Genomic DNA, 24,767 nt, shown 5'->3' with positions numbered 1-24,767 from the left:
AGCTGGGGAGGCTTTTTTCAGCTCATAAAAACGGCTGAAAAACTCAGCTTATCTTTGAGTATATACGGTACTTTCACAACTGACTTTTAAAACTTTCACAACTGACTAAACTGCCTTTTCAAACCTAAACTAGGACTCTCTGTCTTCTCTTTAGCTCTCAGCTATTCAGTTATCACTATTAGCTATCCCAGCTAACTCTCTGACTGAACTCTAGGGATCCAACTACCTCCTTAGCTGTCCCAGCTCAACTCACAAAACTGACAAACTGACTAGAATGTTCAGGCCTAACTGAACTAACGGACGTTTTAGCTCTGTCCCTCTCTCATGCCTTAGCATCTGCTTATTTGCACCTGGCCAGTCAAGCCACTTCATGCAAATTGCTGCTCTCCAGCTCCTCCCCCTGGCTTCTGTTAGAAAGGAGCTACAAAATGTCTGCCTGGTTCTTTTTTTTTTTTTTACAAAATGGCTGCTTGCAAGCCAACCCCTCAAAGTAGACCACAACTAACTTTTACTCAGGTAAGTCAAATCCATAACACTGGGCATTTTAGTCACATTTTCCCACCTTTAAATGGGGCAAAGAATGTACTTTGATGGGGCCTGTCAGGCACAATCAGATGACACAGGGCAGGCCCTGCCCACTTTTCCTCCCAACTACGGGAAGGCAAGTATGTTTTGGGGCTAAAATGTCCATGGGATGGTAGAAAGGGTGGTGGGGCAACACGTGTTGCCACGCATTGTTGCCCTTTCGGTCATCTGATGGAGAGGAGGGAATGAGAAACAAAGCACCCTCTCCCACCCTCCGTGTGATGAGGGGAGGAGGGAGGGCACTCAGGGCACCATGAGCTGACCCACACGCCTTCCCTTTGCCAGCGAAATGACATGGCCTCTTTGGGACGTGTGAAGAGGTCCATAGTCTTTCTAAGTCTGTAGTTTTAAAACTAGGGAATATTTTCCACATCAGTTGGCTAATATGGAATACTTGTGTGTCTGGGGAGCAATTTATGATGCACATTCGATTAAAGCAGAGTTTTAGCCAAGGCTGTTTGACCATTATACGGTGACTCAGAGTGCAATTGAGAACATATTCAACATGCTTCTATTCCCATGGGGGATATTAGTGATACACAAGACTGGCATCCTGTGATCTGAGCAGTGTATGTGTGTGAGAAAGAGAGATCCAGTAAATACAGGATGACCCTTGTACCCACGGGACCAGTAGCCACGGTTTGATCTGCCTGCCAATGATAAAATATATCTATAGGAATTTGCTAGATTCTGCACATGATTCTTTGATATGCTTCCAACAGATGTTCCCACAGTTATGCTCTGGAAGATTTAACAAATTCCTAGAAAGAGGATATCAAAGTCCTCCAGTGAGACTCTGGTGACATCCAGTAGACGTCATTTATTTTAATGGGATTTGCTATTATCTATAGTTTCCTGTTTCCACTATACATCCCCCATTGATATTGGAGGGGAGGGTCATACATTTAATTTAATCCCCTTCTCTCAGAAATGTGCTTCAAATCACTGCCCTGATCATATGCCTTCACATTTTCTATTGTTTGGGTTTATACTTTCACAAGGAACTTTACACAGATCCAGTATCAAAATTTTATAATGTATGTTTTGATGCTACTAACTATTGGGTTGTGCCATAATTAAAAAATAGGCATAGTTTAATCAAAGCAAACTGGCATGGAACCACAATGTTTTGGCAAGATTGACTTGGAAAATCACTTCTCTGTTAAACAGCAACCTTTCCTTCCCAATTATAATCATTTCTGCCTGCTTTTCTTCACTGCCATTGCACCTGTGACATCGTTCCTGGACTGCAGTCTGTATAAATAATTTATTTTACTGTGTTGTTTAAAGCTTTTAAAACCATCAGTTTATATACTAAAGCAACCCACATCCTATTCAGATCTACCGGTAGCTATCTTCTTTCAAGTATCTCTTTGTGCTTAGCAGCCATCCTTGGCATACCATACTTTTATAAACAAAAAAGTCAGCTTATTTCAAAATATCTCAAAAGTACAAGGCTTTGAAGATTATTCTTCACAACCACGAGATATACAATCTTATACACCAGAGTGTGTCCTCTTATCTTTGGAATGGCACACCAAGAAATGTGTTCTTTTTTGCTGCAATAATTAAGCAAAATATCCTGAAGCAAAATATATTAAATTGAAAAATACTAAAACAAAAGTCTGTATTTCCACAGGGGATTCTACCTTACCTTTTGTAACTATGAACATCTCCAATATCAAATCCCCAAAATAAAACAGACAACACTTAACAATGCTTAACAGTCTAAAATAAATATTCAGCTGTGGGATATTGACTCCCCCTTCTGCATTTCAACTCTGATTTATAGAAGGGTGTTCACCTTCCGTCTGGAAATCTATGTTCTCAATGTGAAAGACCATGTAGATCCAGAAGGCGTGTCAAGCCAACCCTGACCGGGCCCGCCTTCCACCTGGAAACCGATGTCCTCACTGTGGAAGAACATGCAGGTCAAGAATAGGGCTCTACAGTCATCTAGATATCCACCACCAGGACACTGTACTTGGAAGGCCATCATACTTCAACAATGAGGGATCACCTAAGTGAAGTGAAGATTCAGAATAGGACTTCAAAGTAATTTCCAGACTATATCTTTGAAAGATAACCATACCTGGGTACGGGAGATTGCCTATGATGATGATCATTATTTTGTTCTTGGAGGAAACAACTGGTAATTTTAGTAATTGTCTTCCCACTGCAAGATAATCTTCAAAAACTCATCCACAGTTTGAAACTTATTCTACAAAATTCAAAAGTGGGATATTTATACAAAATAATCTTATTTTCTGCACATAAAATATTGTTTCTTGCTCAGAAATGCTGTAGTTGGAGACTTATTTGGCACAAAATACATATGTGGAGATTTTTTGCTGCACAGATAATGCTGTATAGAAAATGTTTCAAGCACAAAATCCATGTGCAATTTTTGGCATAGAATAAGTCCCAACCTGCAAAGATTCTTGTCAGTTTCCCATCGACAAGGATTCATTACACTCAGGAAACACTTTTTGACTTTTTTAAATTATTATTATTCTTTCAATTCCTAATTTTATAAAATTCTGTTTAGATGCAAATATTTAATGTCTATTCTTACTACTGGTGGTAACCATATTTGTATTCAGAAGAGAAGATCCAAAAATTGCCACTGAATCCTCTATATTGAGAACAAGATCACTTGCCATATTTAAAAGAAATTATTCAAAAACACAATTTTACTGAACCAAAAAGACTCAAACTAAAATTAAGGGTTTAATTTTGGCTAAACCAGAAAGAACACGATATAGCACAAATCAAAACTTGGATCACAGTAATTGAAAGAAAATATAGATTAGTAGATGGACTATATTCATGCCAAAACAGAGATCTCTAACAGACACTTCTACATTTTCAGCCGCTGCAGACTTGGACAGGTAATATTACAAAAATCCAGTCTTGAAAATCTGTTTTTATTAGATAATTGCATCATTAACAACCACATATTTCAAAATGCATAGAAAGCCAAATATCACTGAAGGACTGTATTGTTATAGAAATCAATGGCCATATCCTGAAAATGACCGATTACTTTATAAGCTGCTATTTTCATAAATTCAAATTCCACTTCTGTAATGAAATTCAAATATCAATGCTGTCATTTGTAATAAAAAATCTAAAAAACAACCAAACAAGATAATCTATTGCCTCCAGTAATAAAACAACAGGAACCTCCCCATATACTGACAAAGTTACAGTATAAATATAAAAATATATATAAACCATTTCAATTTCTGTATGGATTTGGTTAAATATTTCTTTCTTAGAAGTGAATATTTAAATAAAAAGAATCAACCTGATTATAACATTGTACAGTGCAACCCCTGTATCCATGGGGGATACATTTCTGAACTTACTGAAAAAACAAGAAACTGAATAATAGTGAACCATATTGAAATGAATGACTTCCTCTAGAAGTTACACTAGAGATGTATCCTTTCTAGGAATTTGCTAAGGTCCTCCAGGGCAACTCATTGGTAACCTCTTGTCAAAGCATTCCATGGAATCACCTAAAGGATGTAGCAAATTCCTAGACAGGACATATTTGTCAGATAAAGATAAATGAAACTACAGATACTGATCCCATGGGTACAGGAGTGTACAGTACTTGTTAAATTATATGTCACATTTTTTACGCCAATATAAGGCAAAATGATTGTAGTTACATACTGAATTCTTTAACAGCAGGAGTGTCAATGATCTCTGCACAGGGATTATTATCACTTTAGTAACTCATCTTTACTTGCTGTCATTTCACATTCAATTCACAGCATTACTTCCAGCTTCCAGTTACAGGAAGACTTGACTCCTTATGCAAATCTTTTATGATCAAACCAGATAATAACGTCATTAAAGAGGCCATGCAGCACATTTGCTACTTCATGGGAGCATGCTGGTACATCTTTGTGGTCTGAATAACTAAACAGAACATTTTAAAAAGTTTATTATGTCAATGAAGTCTACATATTACAACACCACTGAATTTTCCCACATCTTTTTCCTTGAGGTCCTGCTCACCATAAGAAACACATTTTAACTGATCTTCATAATAAGCCCAATGTAAGTGTGGGTGGTTATTGGTATCATTGGGCTTATTGTGAAGATCAGTTAAAATGTGTTTCTCAAGGTGAGCAGGACCTCAAGGAAAAAGATGTGGGAAAATCCAGTAGTGTTGTAACATGTACACTTTATTGACATAATAAATCTTATCTCCAATTTGTCGCTCGCAGTCACATACATCGTTACAGTGTAATAGAACCAGTGAATTTCAGAAACACTTGCTTCATGGTGGATATAGTTCTCTTCATATCATTTATTATATGACAAAAAGCTTAGTTTTTTAAAAAAACAACAACACCAAAAGTAGTTAGAAGTTTACTTCTGGTTTTATAAGTGACACCCTAACTATAGGGAAATCTATTCCAAAAGTAAATAATCACTTCTAAAAACTTCCAAGATAAATTCATGTCCCCTTTTTAACCCAAAAAAGAAGCAGTGCAAAGCAATCAGGAAGGGATAGATTCATATTTCACCCACTCCTACTGTAAATCTACAAAGATGACAAGTAAGAACGGTCTTCAGTTCACAAATTAGCAATCCTATATCATGTCCTTGTGCCTCAAGCATTGCAATATGTGTGTGGATCTTAAGAAGACCTTCAAGATCTTTAAGCCAGTGTTCTCAATCTGTGGGTCCCCAGATGTTTTGACCTTCTACTCCCAGAAATCTGAACAGGTGGCAAACTGGCAGAGATTTCTGGGAGTTGTAGGCCAAAACACCTGGGACCCACAGGTTGAGAACCACTGCTTTAAGCAATGCTAAGTATATGAAACAGAACATCAACTGCAAGTTCTGTAATCAAATTTCTGTCATATGAATGTAGACATTCGGGATATTAGCTATAAAAGGCAGGCAGAAGCCTGAAAAACTAGACTGACTAGTGGCTACAATTTAATTCAAAACATCATAGTCTTTCAAATTAGTGACCGGAACAGAAATTTTGTCAGATGCAAGATCACTAGAAGCAAGTGGAAACTCTGGATGAATAGACTCTGTATATGTAACACCTCACAGCTATCGCCTATAAGACAATATCTAGTGTTATACATCCACTCTGGAATATTCTGTAGACATAAGAATGGAAAATTCTGTTTCAATAAGCCCGATCAACACCATCTTGTCAGTAATTAACGTCTCTTTGTGGCCTGTATTGTTTGCTGAGCTCTCTCATTTGTTATTTGGGAGAAATGCTATAACTGCAATATTTTGTGCCCAGAGCCAACCACCAAAGTTATGATTACATACAGTGCTAGACCTGAGAATGTTCTCTTAAACAACAAACAAGCTTTGGTTACATTCTGTGCTGGTCACATGGACCTCAGGTAAGGATTAAAATGTATGCATTAGATATTGCTCATGAATACTTTGTGGTTGTCTGGATAAGTCTTAAGTTCATCTACCTTCCTTCTAAGCTCCCTATTTCTAATAGAAAAAACAAGGGTGAAATACAGCCAAGGATCTGGCTGTGTTGACCCATTCTAATGATATAATGTCTTGGCATGGGATACTGATATCGTTGTATTGATGGTGCTACACTGGAAATGTATGTGCTCAGTTGGCATAAATTACACCAAAAAAGTTAGACTTCTCTTCTTTGTTTTTTAGCACAGGAAAAAAGAAAAGATGAGAGGGCTCCTAGTCCACTATTTTCTTCCCTATCACATATTAGTACAAGTGACAAATTGCAGTAATATCTGCTTTCCATTCATTCACTGTATCTCTAAATTAAATTATGAATGATTACATCTAATCTTGCCATTATATTTGCTAGTCTAGGTTCACAGATACCACAATATGTGATAAAAGGAAAAGATTAAATGTTTAATTAGTCCATTGTGCTATTTATATAAAATTGTGTATCACCTGAAAGACAGAACTTTGAAAATCTAATAAGGAATAAGGTGGGGAAGTTAATGGTTATCTTAACTAAGCAGTGGGATAATATTTGACAGATGTACAAACACAAATGTTTAAGTAGAAATAAAAAATGCATACTTATAAACTTGAAAGGAAAAAACAAAAGGCAATTATTTATCACATCTGTGCTAGGATTATAGCAGATCTATCTCTGGTTTCACAAAGCATGGGGACACAAAGTACTAAAAGTTTTAATTTCAAAAACATTATAGCAATCAAGTATTTATGGGATCAGTTTATAGCAGATGAATTACAAAAAAACACTGCAATTTTTAAGAGACCTTCTTCCAAGCAAAGTAGTTTCCTTTTGCAAAATGTGATGGTAAAGTACACAAAAACATAGACACACATGTCTAAATCCAACAATACTGATAATATAAAGTGTACTGAATCACTCCCAGTTTATGTATTACTGCATTCCTGTCTGAAGATAGAATTGCTACTAAATCAATGATGTTGGCATATTACAAATGAATTTACAGCATAGTAAAATCATGACTGAATTAACTTTAAGTCACTGTAAATTGAGGCAGAGAGAGGTAATCAATTGACAACAAATTCTTTAGCAGCCAATTCTTTCTCTCATTATTATAAATTTATGGAAGAGGTGGAGCCTTTGTATGGATTTTGAACACTGACTCTGTACCTTGGTACTTTCAGTACTGGACTATGATTTAGGCAAATGTGATCTGTTCTGAAGGTACTACAAAAGAATAAAATGAATTGTGACACTCAGCCAAAAATAACGAAGTGTCACAATACTGTCTGATAGGCACAACACATCACTTATCCAGGAGTCTGAAATCCAAAATTGTCTACATGGATGGCTGTGACAGGGGCATCTTTGCTTTCTAATAGTTCAGTGTACACCAACTTTGTTTCACATAAGATGTATATGAAAGATAAATTAATTTAATGTTTGTTTGTTTATTTATTTTATATACCGCTCTTCTCCCCCGTAGGACCCAGAGCAGTCTTACACAATGGCAGAATTAGATGCCACATATAATACAAATGTAGTAAAAACCAAACATAAAACACAATTAAAAGTAGGTATCTAAATCAAATTAAAACATTAAAAACCATGTGACCATTACAACAGGGGCAGTAGAATTGAGTCAAAAGTTAGAGCCAGTTCGTGTTCAACTTCATATTAATCCACAGAATCCATCAGGTCATATCAATCCATATCCTAGGATGGGCCAAAAGCTTGGTCCCACATCCAGGTCTTCAGCTGCTTCCTAAAAGACATGAGGGAGGGGGCTTCCCTAATCTCCCTTGGCAAGGAGTTCCACAGCTGTGAAGCCACCACAGAAAAAGCCCTGTCTCTCATCCCCGCCAACTGTGACGGCGGCGGGACTGAGAGCAGGGCCTCACTCAAAGATCTTAATCTGCAGGATGGCTTATAGGGGGAAATACGTTCAGATATGTTTAGCCTTGAGTCCCATCTCCAAGATATCGCATTATGTACAAAAATGCAAATATGGGTATTCCAAAATTTAAAAAAATAAAACACATCTGGTTCCAAGCATTTTGGATAAGAGGGACTCCTGAACAAAGAATGGTGTATAAAAATAATTAGCCAGTCAAATCAATACAAAGTGCTTGCTCATGGGATTAATTGGAATTTTCATGCTCAGAGGTAGTATATTTCTGAACATCAGTTATTAGACACAGAGAGTGAACAGGACCAAATGGGCAAAAATCAAATTAATTCTAACTCAGGAATTTTATACTGGAGTCACTATTCAAATTGAAGTGGAATGGTCCAGGGGGCTAGAACAATGATCCACTCTTATTTTAATGTTTTGATTTCTAATGTCAATGTTGTGCCCTTCCTTTTGTGTACACCAGACATTTGGTGCTTTCCAGAGATCTGAACCACCACATTATTATCCTCAACAATTACAGTCATTAGAAATACTGCATATGCATGTTGGGGGCTGTACTCCAACATGTCTTGGAGGTCAACAATTTGGAAAAGTCAGACACAAACATGTACTTGTTTGGTGTATAGAGAAGATAATGAATATCAGATTGTCTCTTGATCTGTTTGTCCCCACACTTCTATTTCGTCTTTTCCCTTGAGTAAAGGAGAGACTATTTGAAACTATCAAAAGAAAACAGTTGAAATGTTGATTTCTTGAGAATCAGAAAACCCAAGGAAAAAAACCCTTAACCTGATGAAAATCTCTGCAGTCCAGGATTTATTCAATGTGAAAAATACTTTATGGGGGGTTTCATATTTTAAAAAAAACATAAAAAGGGAACAGTATTTTTGCACACTGAATTTTTCTTATAGAATCACAGAATAATAGAGTTGAAAGAGACCTCATGGGCAATCAAGTCTAACCCCCTGCCAAGAAGCAGGAAAATTGTATTCAAAGCACCCTCGACAGATGGCCATCTAGCCTTTGCTTAAAAGTTTCCAAGAAAGGAGTCTCTACCACACTCCAGGGCAGAGAGTTCCACAGCTGAACAGCTCTCACAGTGAGGAAGGTCTTCCTAATGTTCACGTGGAATCTCCTTTCCTGTAGTTTGAAGCCATTGTTACGTGTCCTAGTCTCCAGGGCAGCAGAAAACACGCCTGCTCCCTCCTCTCTATGATGTCCCCTCACATGTTTATACATGGCTATCATGTCTCCTCTCAGCCTTCTCTTCTGCAGGCTAAACATGCCCAGCTCTTTAAGCCGCTCCTCATACAGCTTGTTCTCCAGACCCTTCATCATTTTAATCGCTCTCCTCTGGACACATTCCAACTTGTCAACATCTCCCTTCAATTTCTTCTTAGAAAGTGTTGTAATCTGGACAGGAAACAGCAAATAATGTCTGCACAAAATCCATGTGCATTTTTTGTGCATAATAATTTCCAATTTGCCAATAGTATTTGAAAACTGTAGTTTTGATGACTTTCTTATAGTGAAGAGAAAAATGATCAACTTATTTGTTGTTTCCTGTCAGAAAAAATGTATGAAGATTTACAGACCTGGGCACCTCCATTTTTGTTTGTTAAGAATTATTAACCTGCCAGACTATCTAGACTCAAGAATATAACTTTCTTAGGATATAAAAGCTCAAATCACCCACTTTTCAAAGCAATCAAAATATCCCCCTGTCAATTGACTAGGAAAGGGCATTCTTTTTTACTTACAATTTTCTATTAAAATCACAGTATTTGGGTTTTCTCTGACATCCTTCATCTTTTCTTTCTCCTTCCCTCTATGCATTTTCGGGGTTGGGGAAGCAAAACTTCTTCTTGTTCCCCACACTCTTTCCTTTCCTACTTTACATTTTTGCTCTTTCTATACATCATCATAATTATCATGTCTCACTTTCACAGTCTACTAGATCAGTGGTTCTCAACCTGAGGTCCCAGATGTTTTTGGCCCACAACTCCCAGAAATCCCAGCCAGTTTACCGGCTGTTAGGATTTCTGGAAGTTGAAGGTCTAAACATCTGGGGACCCACAGGTTGAGAACCACTGTTACTGACTAAAATTGGGGATAATCTATGATTCATCCAAAAATCTATAAGACAATGGGGTGTCACTTTCTGTAAATGTCTTATTGTGTTAAAGCCATTTCATTCAGATGTTTTGTCTGTTTGTCTGGAATCTATCCAACAGCATTCATCGCTGCTGCAATTTCATTTAATAACTTTCCATTTGCAGGTCTCAATATATAATATAATTTATAATCATAATATCTGAAACGGCTACCCATAAGGACTACCACACAAACACTCCAAACCTTCTTTTTCTTTACCACAATTATGCCCAGCATATCAATCAAGTGCATCAATGCAGTTTCTAATTGCTTACAAGTTTATTATTTATTTACCAATTGATTAATGAAGTCCCATAAGACTTTTCCTTTACCAGCTTTGTGAAAATAAATCTCAGACCCTTGGTTGGACAGAGAGATAGCACAGGGACACTACCTAGAATATGAGCACTCAAATACCAAGCGCCTGGCAGAAATAGTGAAGACTGTTCAAACTGGAGAAAGAGAGCAGATGCAGAATTATGGAAGCTTGGAAGGTCAAGCTCCAACCACCCTCCAGAGATGGAAAAAAGAAAGCTGGAATGCATTCAGTGCCCTGACCTGTTTCAGGATGGAGAGCAATGGAAGAGGCATTTCTGCTTTTCACTGATCTTATTTTGAAGAGCAGTGTAAAGAAACCTGTGATCCAAAAAGGGGGAGGCAACTCATTGAAAGATAGAAGGGAACCAGTGCTGCCACCTCAATCAGATTATGAACCAGCATGAGATAAGATACAAAATTCAATTCCAGAAGTCCTGATGATAAGAGGTACCAGCACTCATTGGCAGAGAAGATTGTAGACTTTGTAAAACTACAGCTCCCAGGATTCCATAGCATTAAGCAAAGTGGTACAAAATTACATTAATTCTACAGTGTAGGTGCGCCCTATGTTACAACAGTAAAATTTTGCTGGCAAGGCTAGAGTTAATAGTACAATTCCCCCTTGCTCTGTTGAATCAATGAACTACATAACAAGATAGAAAATGTTCTGACCTCTGAAGAAATGCTTGTGCCCACAGGGGACATAGACTGGAGAAAGAAACATTCTTTACAATAAAATTTCATTTGAGCTAGCTCAAAGACAAGGTCTTTAATCGCAAATGTGAATCTAGAAGAGTTTACTTTAGTCTGTTAAGTGCTAGCTCAGACCTGCCATCAACCATGGCATACCTTTCAGAATGTCAGTAATTACTTGCTGCTTTTTTAGTGTCTGAAAACAAAATAGCTTTGCATTATGTTATATTGTAGGACCAGAGGGGAAGTGTCACATTTTATACAAATATGATCATTAACCAGTGCAGACTCAGAAGACATCTTAAATAAACATTGAACTACATCCTGTTATTAGTCCTGATTGGAGTAGACACATTGAATCCATGGAATTAACCTATGTGTTGATTCAATATTCAGCTACTGCTTAAATGAGTCTATTGTAGGGTATTTGGGTGACATCTCCTATATACTCACTTATAAGTGTAGACATTTTAGTGAAATAATCTCAAAAAATGGTTTGCCTTATCCACAGGTCAATGTGAGTACTGTATCTTAATTCTTATAATAAAAAGGTAACATCCCTTTCTCTGAATAGAGTAGCAAAAGGAGAGAGTTTTGTGTGTCCTACGAGGATTCAAAGGAATCATTGACTCTCTCAATGGTGTTGCCACATCTGGTCTTTTTGAATGCCTGGGTGGGAAAATAGTGGCAGCAGCCAAGGCAGCTATCCCCCAATGCATTCCGCTCTCCATAGAATGATCTTTGGTTTATCCATGGATCATATAAAAATCCTTAATTTTGGCCCTAAAATATGCTCTTGACTTATACATGAGGTTGACTTATACATAAGTACAGTATATATCATAATCAAAGCATAAGAGCAACTGATGTACACCATGGACATAAAGATGGTTCACAAATCCATTTATAACACAGCCATATACAAAATAAACTAGTATCAGTCAGTTTCAGTAGAATAGACCAGGATAAAGATGATGAGAGCTTTCAGATGCGTATGGCAACTACTCTCATGGATACTGTAGCCAAACACATTGGGAGTATGTCATGTTGAGGAAGTTACAGTACACTGAGTTCTGGTATTGTGTGTGTAATCTCAAGGTATCCTCTGTAATATTTCCAATGTTGCAAATGATTATCAGATTTCACACTTTTAGAAATTCACACAGTGTGATTTCTCCTGTTAACGTGATACTTTCTGACCTTTGCTCTGCACATGAACAAAGATAATAAACTAGAGAATCACAAATTACCACTAGCAGTAATTGTAACTGCAACAATCTCAGTCACAAAAACTGCTGTCTAGCACTATATCTGTGATAACATAGCTCACACATTCTGTTTGTCTGCTCAAATCCCTACCTGGAAATTATTTGGCCTGCCTAATAAGAAAAAAAAAACATGTTTATCAGCTGGCCCTTAATTTTCTAATCGAAGGAAACTCAGCTATAACTGCCCTCTAAAACACAATTTCTAAAAGCAAAAGCATAGGCCTAATCATATTAGTTTGTCTAATCTGTATCAGTTCACAATAAAATTCCAGGAACCATATACAGTATGTAAAATGCATATTCTTTTTCCAAATGCACCTCAATGAAAAGCACCTGAGATACAAAAACAAATGTCAATCATATTGACAAAAGATTGTCACAAACAGCAGTCTGTTAGGAAAGTGCAAGCATTCAAACAATGTGTTTTTTTTTTCAGATCTGTTAGGTTGTTTGTTTGTTTTTTTGTTGTTGTTTTTTGACAACTTGATAAGAAATGCTGTACAAACAAACAGTCCTGCTCTAGCATGCAGGACTGCTTAAATTCGCAAGAGTCAGGAGGCTTTGTTCCTGACAAACCTTCTGTGGTTGCACTAGCACACTCAGCACTGACCGGAAATTATGTTCAGACCAACCACAAGTTACTTCAGGTCACCTTTGGACTGTTATCTAATTCCTATTTTGGGATAAAGTACCTATGAAATAGCAGATATAAACATTTCATTCGAGGGCTATTTTGGGGTACCGCAAACTATTTTCCAGCCCTAAATGGTATAAAGTTGTTAGGGGTAGTGGATTTCTCCCCTTCATGTGACAGTTTCTGAACTTTACTGTGCACATGAACAAACTTTCCATCTGTTCTTTGTCCATGGGATATGTGATACCCAACAACTACAAGTTGCAATATTTTATTTTCCCACCATGTGCTCTGTAATCTTGGACAGCCCTCCAATGGTGACTAGGAAACTATTTCCAGAGGAGTCTCCAAAAGGAGTGTACATAATGGAACTTGTGCATCCACAAATTTTTTTATCCATGCTGGCGGGGGGGGGGGGGGGTCCTGGAACCAAACTCCTGCAGATACCAAGGGCCCACTATAGAACCATAGGAGCTGAACATACATTATCTGGTATTCTGAAACCGAAAATAGTCCATATGGGTGGTTGAGATCGACACCTTTGTTTTCTGATGGTTTAGGGTACACAGATTTTGTTTTATGCACAAATTATTACAAATATTGGCTGCAAAATTACCTTCAAGTTATGGGTATCAAGTGCATATGAAATCAAAAAGGAATTTTGTGTTTAGAATTGGGTCCCATCTCCAAGATATCACACTTGTCAGAGTAAATGTATATGTACGTATCCAAATCCAAAATATGGAACACTTCTGGTCCCAAGCATTTCAGATCAGGGAAACTCAACCTGTATTTTCCTTCCAGCTCCATCCTAAAGAGATTTCACAGGTTTTTGTAAGTGGCGATTTAAAATGTTAATTGTGTTGGTTTATGTGTTTAATTCATTCACAGTAATAAGCAAAAATTTAACATCATTCATATAGGACTGGCTCTAGTTGTGGTCTTGGGATCTTGAAAATAGAACCAATCAGAACTTGGAGCAGGTGGTCTCCACTTCTCCACTCAAACTCCATGTGTGTCCTCAAAACTTGCTCTGGCTGAAAGGGCTGAAAAATCTGGGGGGAAACTAGCATAGCTGGTTCTTGGGTGACTCAGAGGATGGCAACAGGGAGGGGAGCAGTGAGGAAGAAATTTCTCAGAGTTCTTCCAGCAGAACATTGGATTTTATCTATAATTTTTTATCACCATTAAAAATCCAAACAAGTTTATTCACTGCAGCCAAACCTGCCTACAGCTATACAATGAGATAACTATTCAGCACTTAAATGTCCCTATGAAACAACAATATGATAATAAAATTTCAACAGCATTAAAGGTTTATGAAGAATTCCACAAAGAAAAGCTGTTTTTAGCACCCTATATTCTTGAATTATTTCCATCCATTCCTTCACAGTGATTTTTATCACAATCTATGCTGTGACTGCCTATGTCATAAAATTAAAACCCAACAACACAAAAGTGTGTTTATGCACAATGAAGAATCCATAAGCTTTTGGAACAATACAATCTCTACCTGACATATTCCTCCACAACACAGAAAGTGAAAATGATGCATGAATTAATTTCCTTTTCACCTTCACATCACAACCACACATCAGCATCAGAAGACCTTGGATTTGTCAAAGGTGGAGAAGAAGCAGCGAAGGGAGGCAATGCCTCTTAGGTTTCTTCTTCAAGTGATCTAGACCAGAGTTTTTCAAATTGTGCTCCTCCAGATATTTTGCACTTCAGCTCCCACAATTCCTAACAGCTGGTAAGCTGGCTGAGATTTCTAGAAGCTGAAGTCCAAAATACCTGGAGGAGAACAGTTTGAGAAACACTGATCTAGGCACAATGAGCCACCTTTTAAACTTTGGCAAGAAGACTTCTCTGCTTATGTCTGGGAAGAGAAAACACCTAGAATTTGGTTCAAACTATATTTGAATCTCTATTTTAGCTTGCTGTCTAGTGTGGTTAAAATAATGGATAACTTTGGAGAAGAAAGGACTTTTACAGTTAGAAGGATCTGACAAGATTTGGATGGCATGGATTTTTATGGTGTGATAGAATGAAGGCTAATGCTGATTTTAATCATCATTATGTTTACAATTATTTATTGAGAATATGGAATAAATATAAGAACATCCTATGTCATAAGTGGAAGAAGACAATAGAATAGGAAGGACGAGAGACCTCTTCCAGAAAATCCAAAACATCGGAGGCAAATTTCAGGCAAAAATGGGCAGGATCAAAAACAAAGACGGCAGGGACCTAACAGAAGCTGAAGAGATCAAGAAAAGGTGGCAAGAATATACAGAAGAAGGATAATAATATAGAGGATAGCTTTGATGGTGTGGTGAGTGAATTAGAACCAGACATCCTGAGGAGTGAGGTTGAATGGGCCTTAAGAAGTATTGCTAATAACAAGGCAGCAGGAGACGACGGGATCCCAGCTGAGTTGTTTAAAATATTGGAAGGTGATGCTGTCAAGGTGATGCATGCCATATGCCAGCAAATATGGAAAACACAAGATTGGCCATCAGATTGGAAAAAAATCAATTTATATCCCCATACCAAAAAAGGGAAACGCTAAAGTATGCTCAAACTTCCGTACAGTGGCACTTATTTCCCATGCCAGTAAGGTAATGCTCAAGATTCTGCAAGGAAGACTCCAACAATACATCGAGAGAGAGTTGGTAGATGGCCAAGCTGGGTTCAGAAAAGGCAGAGGAACGAGAGACCAAATTGCCAACATCCGCTGGATAATGGAGGAAGCCAGGGAGTTCCAGAAAAACATCTACTTCTGCTTTATTTATTTATTTACAACATTTATATCCCGCCCTTCTCACCTAAGGGGACTCAGGTTGGCTTACAAAAATTGGCAAAATTTAATGCCCAAAATACAATCATAAAAACAAAACAATAACAGATCTATTAATAACATTATTAAAGCACATTATAAAACCTTAAAAACGTATATATAATTAATTCAATTCGTCCGAGATCCTCATTCTACATCCTTAAATCAGTCCACGTCAACTTTGCCATTTACTCATCAAAAGCATTACCATGTTTTCACGGCCCTTCTGAATCTCAGCAGGGTAGGAGCCTGTCGGATATCTCCGGGGAGGGTGTTCCACAGCTGGGGAGCCACCACCAAGAAGGCCCTGTCCCTCGTTCCCACCAGCCGCGCCTGTGAGACAGGTGGGACCGAGAGCAGGGCCTCTCCAGATGATCTTAGTGATCTTACTGGTTCATAGGAGGAGATACGTTCGGACAAGTAGATTGGGCCAGAACCTTTATTGACTATTCTAAAGCCTTTGACTGTGTGGCTCATGTTCTTGGTGGTATGGGGATACCAAGTCACCTTGTCTGTCTCCTGAGAAATCTGTATAAAGACCAAGTGGCCACAGTAAGAACAGATCACGGAACAACAGACTGGTTCAAGATTGGGAAAGGAGTACGGTAAGGCTGCATACTTCCACCCTACCTATTCAACTTGTATGCAGAATACATCATGCTTGACGATTCCAAGGCCGGAGTTAAAATTGTTGGAAGAAACATTAACAACCTTAGGTACGCAGATGATACTACTCTGATGGCCGAAAGTGAGGAAGAGCTGAGGAGCCTTATCACCAAAGTGAAAGAAAAAAGTGCAAAATCTGGGTTGCAGTTAAACATCAAGAAAACCAAGATCATGGCAACTACACCTATTGATAACTGGCAAATAGAAGGAGAAAACGTGGAGGCAGTGACAGACTTTATATTTCTAGGCATGAAAATCACTGCAGATGCAGACTGCAGCCAGGAAGTCAGAAGACGTTTACTTCTTGGGAGGAGAGCAATGGCCAACCTTGGCAAAATAGTGAAGAGCAGAGACATCACACTGGCAACGAAGGTCCACATAGTCAAAGCAATGGTATTCCCCATAGTAACCTATGGATGCGAGAGCTGGACCATAAGGAAGGCTGAGCGAAGGAAGATAGATGCTTTTGAACTCTGGTGTTGGAGGAAAATCCTGAGAGTGCCTTGGACCACAAGAAGAACCAACCAATCCATCATCCAGGAAATAATGCCTAGCTGCTCACTGGAGGGAAGGATATTAGAGACAAAGTTGAAGTATTTTGGCCACATCATGAGAAGACAGGAAAGCTTGGAAAAGATCACGATGCTAGGGAAAATGGAAGGAAAAAGGAAGAGAGGCCGACCAAGGGCAAGATGGATGGACGGTATCCTTGAAGTGACTAGCTTGACCTTGAAGGAACTAGGGGCAGAGACGGCTGACAGGGAGCTCTGGCGTGGACTGGTCCATGAGGTCATGAAGAGTCGGAAACAACTATGCGACTGAGAGAGAGAGAGAGAGATGTCATAAGATGCCTTTATGAATCTCATTGTATAAAGGGCCTTTTGAACAATCAAAAGGCCTACTTTATATTTTTTGATACAGTAGGACAGGGAAAATATATCTAAAACAAAGTTTATGGAGGTGAAGAACCTTGCTTGAGACTGGAGAAACAAACACTGAGAGATATACTGTAATATGGAAATGTTCTGAGTACCCCTGATGTCATGTGCTTCATTGCTGTCAAGTACATATCAACATGATCCATCTTTCTATGTGTGCTGCCATTGTATCCAGTTCAACTATTATCCACATAACATCAACTGTAAATTATATGCACAGTAGAAAAAATGTTAGAAAAAATCTTGGTCACAAGTTCTTCCTTGCCACCTTAGCATTAGAAAATCTCAGATGATAAGGTCATCCATATTTATCTGTTCAATGTTTATCCTTTAAAAAATACACGCATACAGACTGGAAAGGCAAAACGTACATGCGTATTCTAATTCACAATCTAGTTTCAAATCTAGTTTATACTAATTTTATAATGTAATTATTTTTATAAAATCAAATGTTTCTCTATGAACCCCAATTTAGCCAACATTCCATGTATACAACATAAAAAAATTAAACCAAATCATCAAAAAAAAATCCAAATAAGAACATAAGTATATATTTTAACTGATTTTGGTTTAGGAAATACACGGCTCCAAACAGAATAATAAATGGTGTCCTACCTATGGTAGTAATAACTGTGCCAGCAAAGAAGAAGGAACTTCCCAAATCCCAATGACTGACTTGATTAGTCGGGTGTCCTTTTGGATTGACTCCTGCATTTATTGCTGCCACTACTTGCTGCAAGTTTAAAGAAATATCTGTCAATATTTATGAAACATAAACAAGGATGGTAGAATACAGTATTTTGTATGTTTCTGAAGAAAAAGTATGTTATTAAGCTTTATCTGATTAAAATAAAATTAAAGTAAATTCCAATTTCAGCCATTCTAACTGAAGTGCAATTAAATGAAAATATTATGTTTCTGCATTTCTTTGTGATCCATTGTGTTTCACATTGTTGGGGGTTCAAGAGTACAATGGTTAAATTATCCGGATTTCAATACAGATGCTACTGTTACTAGTGAAATCTCATCATGTTCTGTAGACTTATTATGAAGATCCTTATGGAATACAAAAATAGCTTTCACTACTTCCTTGAGAATTTTCTCCATTCCTAATTGGAAGCCATCACTAAGTGACACAGTACTACAGTGGTTACACAATGTGACAGCAATTTTGAGGTTGAAACAGAGACACCTAACAGCATGATTTCAACTTTTAGCAATCACTTTTTCCCAGGTACAAAATGAAGAGATGGATGGTGAAGGCTTCCTAGAAAGCTTCAATGAAAAGGCATCTTGAACAGTGGTGTGCTGACCTCTACAATGACACCAGATTGCAGTGAAATGTAAATTGGTCTAAGCTTACTGGAGACATATGTACATGGGCAGTTTTAAAAACTGGGGCAGGTGAGATTTGCCTTGCAGAGGTCTTTCCTCCCCCCAGCACAGGGTAGAACTGCTTAACATAGTTTTCCTGCATTTTAGACAAAGCTATTGTAAACAATTGGTCCAGTTCTGATTTGGTATTGCATCCCAGACCAACCCTGGATCTCCCTGCCCATATAGATGTGCCCTGAGTTTTCACCAATAGTATCCTGCCAGTCATAGAAGACTACTTGGTACAGTGAACTTTTCTTGTATTTAAATAGTGAAGAGACAAACTTGGCCAATTTTGCTTTTTCTCTATGCTTTGTCTAATGTGTTTGAGAAGTATTGGAGCTATGAAAGGAAAAATGAACCAAATAAAATTACAGTCCCTCTCCATTCCAAAAGACTCTATCAGAGAGGTTTCCATCCAGTGGAAGCATACCATTGGAAATAGCCTTATTATTATTATTATTATTATTATTATTATTATTATTATTATTATTATTATTATTACTTGAAGATTTCCCACTGTGAGAATTAGGTCCAAAAAAATGAACCCCAACAACTCATGTAAAACATTACTATGAGAAGTATCTCAATAACATTTCTTCTGTGTTACATATTTCCTCTTTGGCAGCACTCATAAATGTAGAAAGATTTCCCATACTGGAACTTTTAACAAGCAGAAAAACACTCTGCAGATTAGGTATTTATCTGCAACTACTCTTCTTTAAAAGCTAGTTTGAGAGAAGACCTAAGATGAGAAAAGTGCCTTGCCAATATAAATTCTGAATGCTGTTTTCAAAAGAAAATAAATAAATAAGAGGAATTCAAAATGTGGTCTGACATGAACATTTTTAATTGAGTGTTGTCTACTTCTGGAAAAGAGTGGAAATTAGTTCTAGATCATGTAGTTTTAGAGCACTTTGCATATTGCAAACAGGCAGGCACATGCATTCATATACACATCAGGCATATATTCATTCATTAAGCTCAAAAGAATCCTAAGGGTAGTCAGCCCTCCATGTTGGCAGATTTAACTTTTGTGAACTTGATTATTTGCAGATTTGATGAATCTGATGTTCTCTCTAGGAATCTCAACCATAATATTATGCTGGAGGACCTAGAGAGAACACTTCTCTGGGCATTTGTAAGTTCAGATATAGTTAACCTAGAGCAGAAGTTGACCAGAGTCACACTGAAGGACCCAGAGATCTTAAAGAGGTATTCTGTCGGGTGATTTCTTCCACTTTCATGGGGATCCTGTGTCCCTAACTCAAGCAAATGTATAACATCTACTGTATAGCTAAACCCTAAGACCTGGCAAGATAGGCTTCATGGCTAATAATTACAAAAGACCTAGCTGACCTTCAGATTTATTTATTTTTTGGCCAATTAAACAACGTTTTATTAACTGACATTTGAACTTCCTTTTCCCCTGGTTGCCACTATAGAGTCTCTGTGAAGAAAAGAAACCATTGAAATCTATGAAGTTCTGGTTCTCAAATCTTCTTTGTTTCTAGATCTTTTCTAACAAGGTACTTCACTTAGAACTCTCCTAGGTGCTGAACTCTGGCCACAAGCCATTGAGTCCTGCTATTTGCTATTTGAATAGAAAAGGATAACTGGAAATAGGAAAGAGTTAAAATCTTCTCTTAGAATCATAGAATAGTAGAGTTGGAAGAGACCACATGGGCCATCCAGTCCAACCCCCTGCTAAGAAGTCCAGTCCAACCCCCTGCTCTTGCCCTACTTGCAACAAAACTCTGAGCTACACCATAGAAAATCCTCACTACTTGTGTTGCTTGCGTAGCCCAACATACCTCCTATTTTTCCCTGCCAAGAACTGATCAGACAGGAGTTTTAGATGAGGAATAGATTGCTGCTACTATCGTGCTAACTGTACTATAGAAGAAAAGTCTCTACTTCAGGTTTTTTGTGAGGAAGATGAGATGAAAGCCACTATTCCTTCCACTAATAGTGATCCTGATTCAGATTGCCTTTCCCACTACAGTTAGCAGCATGAAAACAATTATCAATCCATCCCATCCTGAAGATGGCTGGATAGCAGGTAGAGAGACAACCCACTCTCTCGTTGGCCACATGAAGATCAACTTTGAGCCATATGCAGTCTGAAGGCCACAAGTGGTTTAGACAGAAATCACATACAAAAAGAGATAAAGTACAGAGATATAACATGGAAGTAACATGAAAATCTCTGATTTACATTAACAGAATTACTTAATTCCTGCCTGTTGCATGATTTCTTACATATATGATAGCCTTTCGTTAAGCCAAAAGACTCAAGTTCTTATCAGCTGCTCCTATTTATTGCTTCATATTTTAGTTCAGGCCTCATAGTATGCCTGTACTCTTAAAATATGTCCTATTTCTCTGTGATGGAACAAATATACCCAGAAAGAGAGAAACTGATTTAGAAGACAGATCTTGTCTGACATATTCTTTTCCTTCTAGTCCACCCTCTCCCCCCCCCCCCCCCTGGAGAAAGTTTCAGTTTTAGACACCTCAACTTAAATGATAATAAAATCTACCACACAACACCTGATGGCCTGTTGCAAATGCATCTTGTTGAAGACTAATATGTTTATCGTCTGTGCTGGCTCACAGCCACTTTGAATCCCATTTATAGAAAAACATGAATATAAATTAAGCGATTGATTGACATTTTCATTCATTTTTGGACTAAAAAATCCAGAATACAACAGCTAGCATTCTTATACTCAAAAATATAATTTTTCCACACTCTGCTAGTTCCATCAATGCATGAGGGGCATTGCTGCAAGTTAACTATATCATAAAATTCAGCTGTGCATTAACCTAACAACTGCATTCCATGCTACACAACATTCTGAAAAGTGCAAATCAAAATTCAAACCATACATTCTGTATAGCTGTTATTGCACCACTGTGGAAAGAAACATGTGAGTAATAAAGTTATATATACCACCAAAAAGGAAATGTATTACTTAACTGTGCAACAATATAACATGCACATCCATTTGAGTGTTGGAATTCCAACCAGCAAACCCAGTATTAAAACCTGTTGTGCTATTATTTCATTTTCTAGTGATACAAGTTCTGGTCAATAAATCTCTCCATCCAGAAATTGCAATATTCTCTCCAGTGTGAATGCTACCTAGTACAGCATTAAATCAATATCATTTTATAGCCTAATTTGTTTTATTACAGTACTTCAGCCCTGCATTGCCAAGCATCATAGGACAATACTTATGTTTTCAATCGACTCACCAGGTCATCCAAACCAACAGGTATAATGTATTTATGCAGTTCTGCCAGTTACTTTGGTTGCACTAAATCACACAGAATTTTGTTTTCATATAAATCTATCATATGATTTTATAAATTCCAATTTTGTCCCTGGAACTGATACATTTGATGACCTATTAAATATCACACACACATATAAATGAAACACTGTTATTGATCACTGTAATATATTAAGTCTCCCTGGAGACTTTTAAGGTCTATAGGCTCAACTCTTCAAGTTTGTATCAATTTGAAACTGGAAGTGATAAAATAGCTGAAAGTAGAGATTCTCAAAGCTTTGATCTGTAAAACTCACCTCAGAAGGCTTAAAACTCACTAAGATCCACTAGTCACAAAAAAGGCAGGAGATAGTGATCAAATGGATAACTTCTCTAGGAATTTACTAGGTTTTCCAGGAAGACTCTAGAGTAACATCTGGCAGAAGCATGCCACAGAATTGCCTGGATGACCTAAAAAAATCCATATTTTGTCAAATGTAAATTTTGGCAAAGAGGATCAGCAGTATGCTAATGATGCCAGCTCCATTTCTCCTTTCTACTTAACTCCAAGGAAGCCACTCAGTCATCAGTAATACATTGAATGAGAGCAAACAAATTGAAGTCTTATCCTAAGTTCCCGTTTGAAAGGAAGACCAGAGATTTCTAGGAATGTTTGGTATCAAAAGCAGAGTAAAGTGAAGCGTATATGTGAGTTTATGCTAGGAAATATGAGTGGAAATGCACAAAATGCTTGGGTAAATTGTTGCAGATAATACATTTATTTACTGTATTTATATCCAACCAGTCTCACCCCGAAGAGGACTCTGAGTGGCTTACCGGAAATGAGAGCAGCTTACATCTCATATAAAAGAATAGAGAAACAAATGCAAGCTCCCTAACTTTGGAGGAAGAGTCCCTAATGTTGACTCTCATGTGTGTGTAAGCCATCCTGAGGCAGAGAGGTCTCATAGTGCTCCTTTTTCAAACAAAGGGTAATAATGCACACTAAAGACTTCTAGAAAGGAGGAGGAGTGACCTCTACAGTAAACAAAACACTTTGAGCTACATATATCTAGGAGACAAATGTGAAACACAAGAGAGTAGGTGTGCACTACAAGGTCCCCTCTGTCCCTAATTGCTCTGTACAAGTGTTCTTCACTTCCAACAAGACAATGGATTCAACCTATCTTGGATGAGATTACACTCCTCTGAAGACATAGATCCTAACTTCAAGCATATTCCCAGATTCAGCCTGGAGTCCGGAGGCACAGGTTTTGGCAGTGGTCAGAAGTGGATTTGTATATTCAAAGCTAGTGAGTCAGCTGTCTCCATTCCTGAAAACCTCTGAACTGGCCAAGGTGACAAATGTCTCCATTACATCCCATTTGGATTAGTGTAATGCAGTGTTTGTGGGGATGTTTTTGAAAAGGCCTAAATAAATCCGACCAGACTGCTAAGTATGTCTGGCTTCAGAGAGAATACAACTCCCTTGATGCAACAGCTGCATTGACTCCTGGTTTGTTTCCAGGCATAATTCAAAGTACTGGTTAGTATTATACAGTATTATATGGCTTGATTCCAAGTTATCTAAAGAGTAGTATTTTCCAAGAAGGGATTGCTCAGGCTCTACAATCTTTAGGGGGGAATCTTTTTTTTTTTGTCCCACCACCTTCTTGGGAACATTTGATGGGAACAATGGAAATGGCCTTCTCAGAGGTTGCTCCCATGCTTTTGAATCCCCTCCCCATGGATACTAATACAGTTGTCTTCTTGCTGTTGTTCCCTCTGCAATCCAAAACTTTTTTTTTCATTTCAACAAACTTTTAGGAATTACCTCCTGGAAACTTTAACATAGTGCCATTTTGTTGATTCTGATATTTTGATGTTTAATGAGTTTTTACAAATTGTCTAGAATCCCATTATTGAGGGAAATATGAATAGGAGTCTACTACAGTATATGCAGAGATGTGTGTGCCCACACATACACAAAGCAGAACATAATTCAGCCTGGAGGTATACCCCATGGCCAGCCTAAGTGATACGCACCAATCCAATTGCACAGAAAATTAAGAAGGCATTCATTCTCAACAAGTTGTGCATATATTAAATTTACATATATAAATATTAGATGCATTTCTTAGCTGCTTCTAAAGACTGCAATTTGAATTATGGTTTACATATGCCCACTTTCAAGAGCATTGTAATTCTGAATTTCATGTTGAAGGAGACACATTAATGTTGTATTTCATCCAAAACAATTTTGATTTATGCAACCAAAAAAGGAAAGATCTGCACTAATGGTATAAATTATGGGACAAGCTGCTATCAGAATGCCATGTTAAATATTACATCATTAAGTTCATATTCCAGGTGGTAGAATGCTGACAGAGATAAGAAGGCCTGAAGGAACTCAGTGCTGGGGTGGCTTTTTTCACTCATTGGATTTCTTCATGTGAATCAGTGCATCTCATCAAGAAATTAATCATTTCTCTTGTTCTGTGTAACTTCTATGATTTTTCTAGTTATTCATATTGATTCATATGAAGATGTACAGCAATACAGAGAAGCAAAACAGATGGATCTGATTAAGCAAAAAAGTATAGAGTCATGAAGCGTGAAGGGACATTATAAGTGATCA

At 37.7% G+C, this 24,767-nt stretch overlaps 1 protein-coding gene across 4 annotated transcripts in view; it reads right to left on the bottom strand.

Annotated features, from left to right (window-relative positions):
* Positions 1–24,767, bottom strand: part of kcnk2 (potassium two pore domain channel subfamily K member 2) — a 203,777-nt gene that overhangs the window by 95,721 nt on the left and 83,289 nt on the right. For all 4 annotated transcript variants that reach the window (XM_062972089.1, XM_008125851.3, XM_008125852.3 and 1 more), the window contains exon 3: positions 18,093–18,210. In XM_062972089.1, coding sequence (XP_062828159.1) covers positions 18,093–18,210 — 118 coding nt within the window. The remainder of the gene's footprint in view (positions 1–18,092; positions 18,211–24,767) is intronic.

This window comes from Anolis carolinensis, chromosome 1 (genome assembly GCF_035594765.1).
Source record: "Anolis carolinensis isolate JA03-04 chromosome 1, rAnoCar3.1.pri, whole genome shotgun sequence".
In the NCBI taxonomy this organism is placed as follows: domain Eukaryota; kingdom Metazoa; phylum Chordata; class Lepidosauria; order Squamata; family Dactyloidae; genus Anolis; species Anolis carolinensis.
This window is presented reverse-complemented; position numbering and strand designations above follow the sequence as displayed.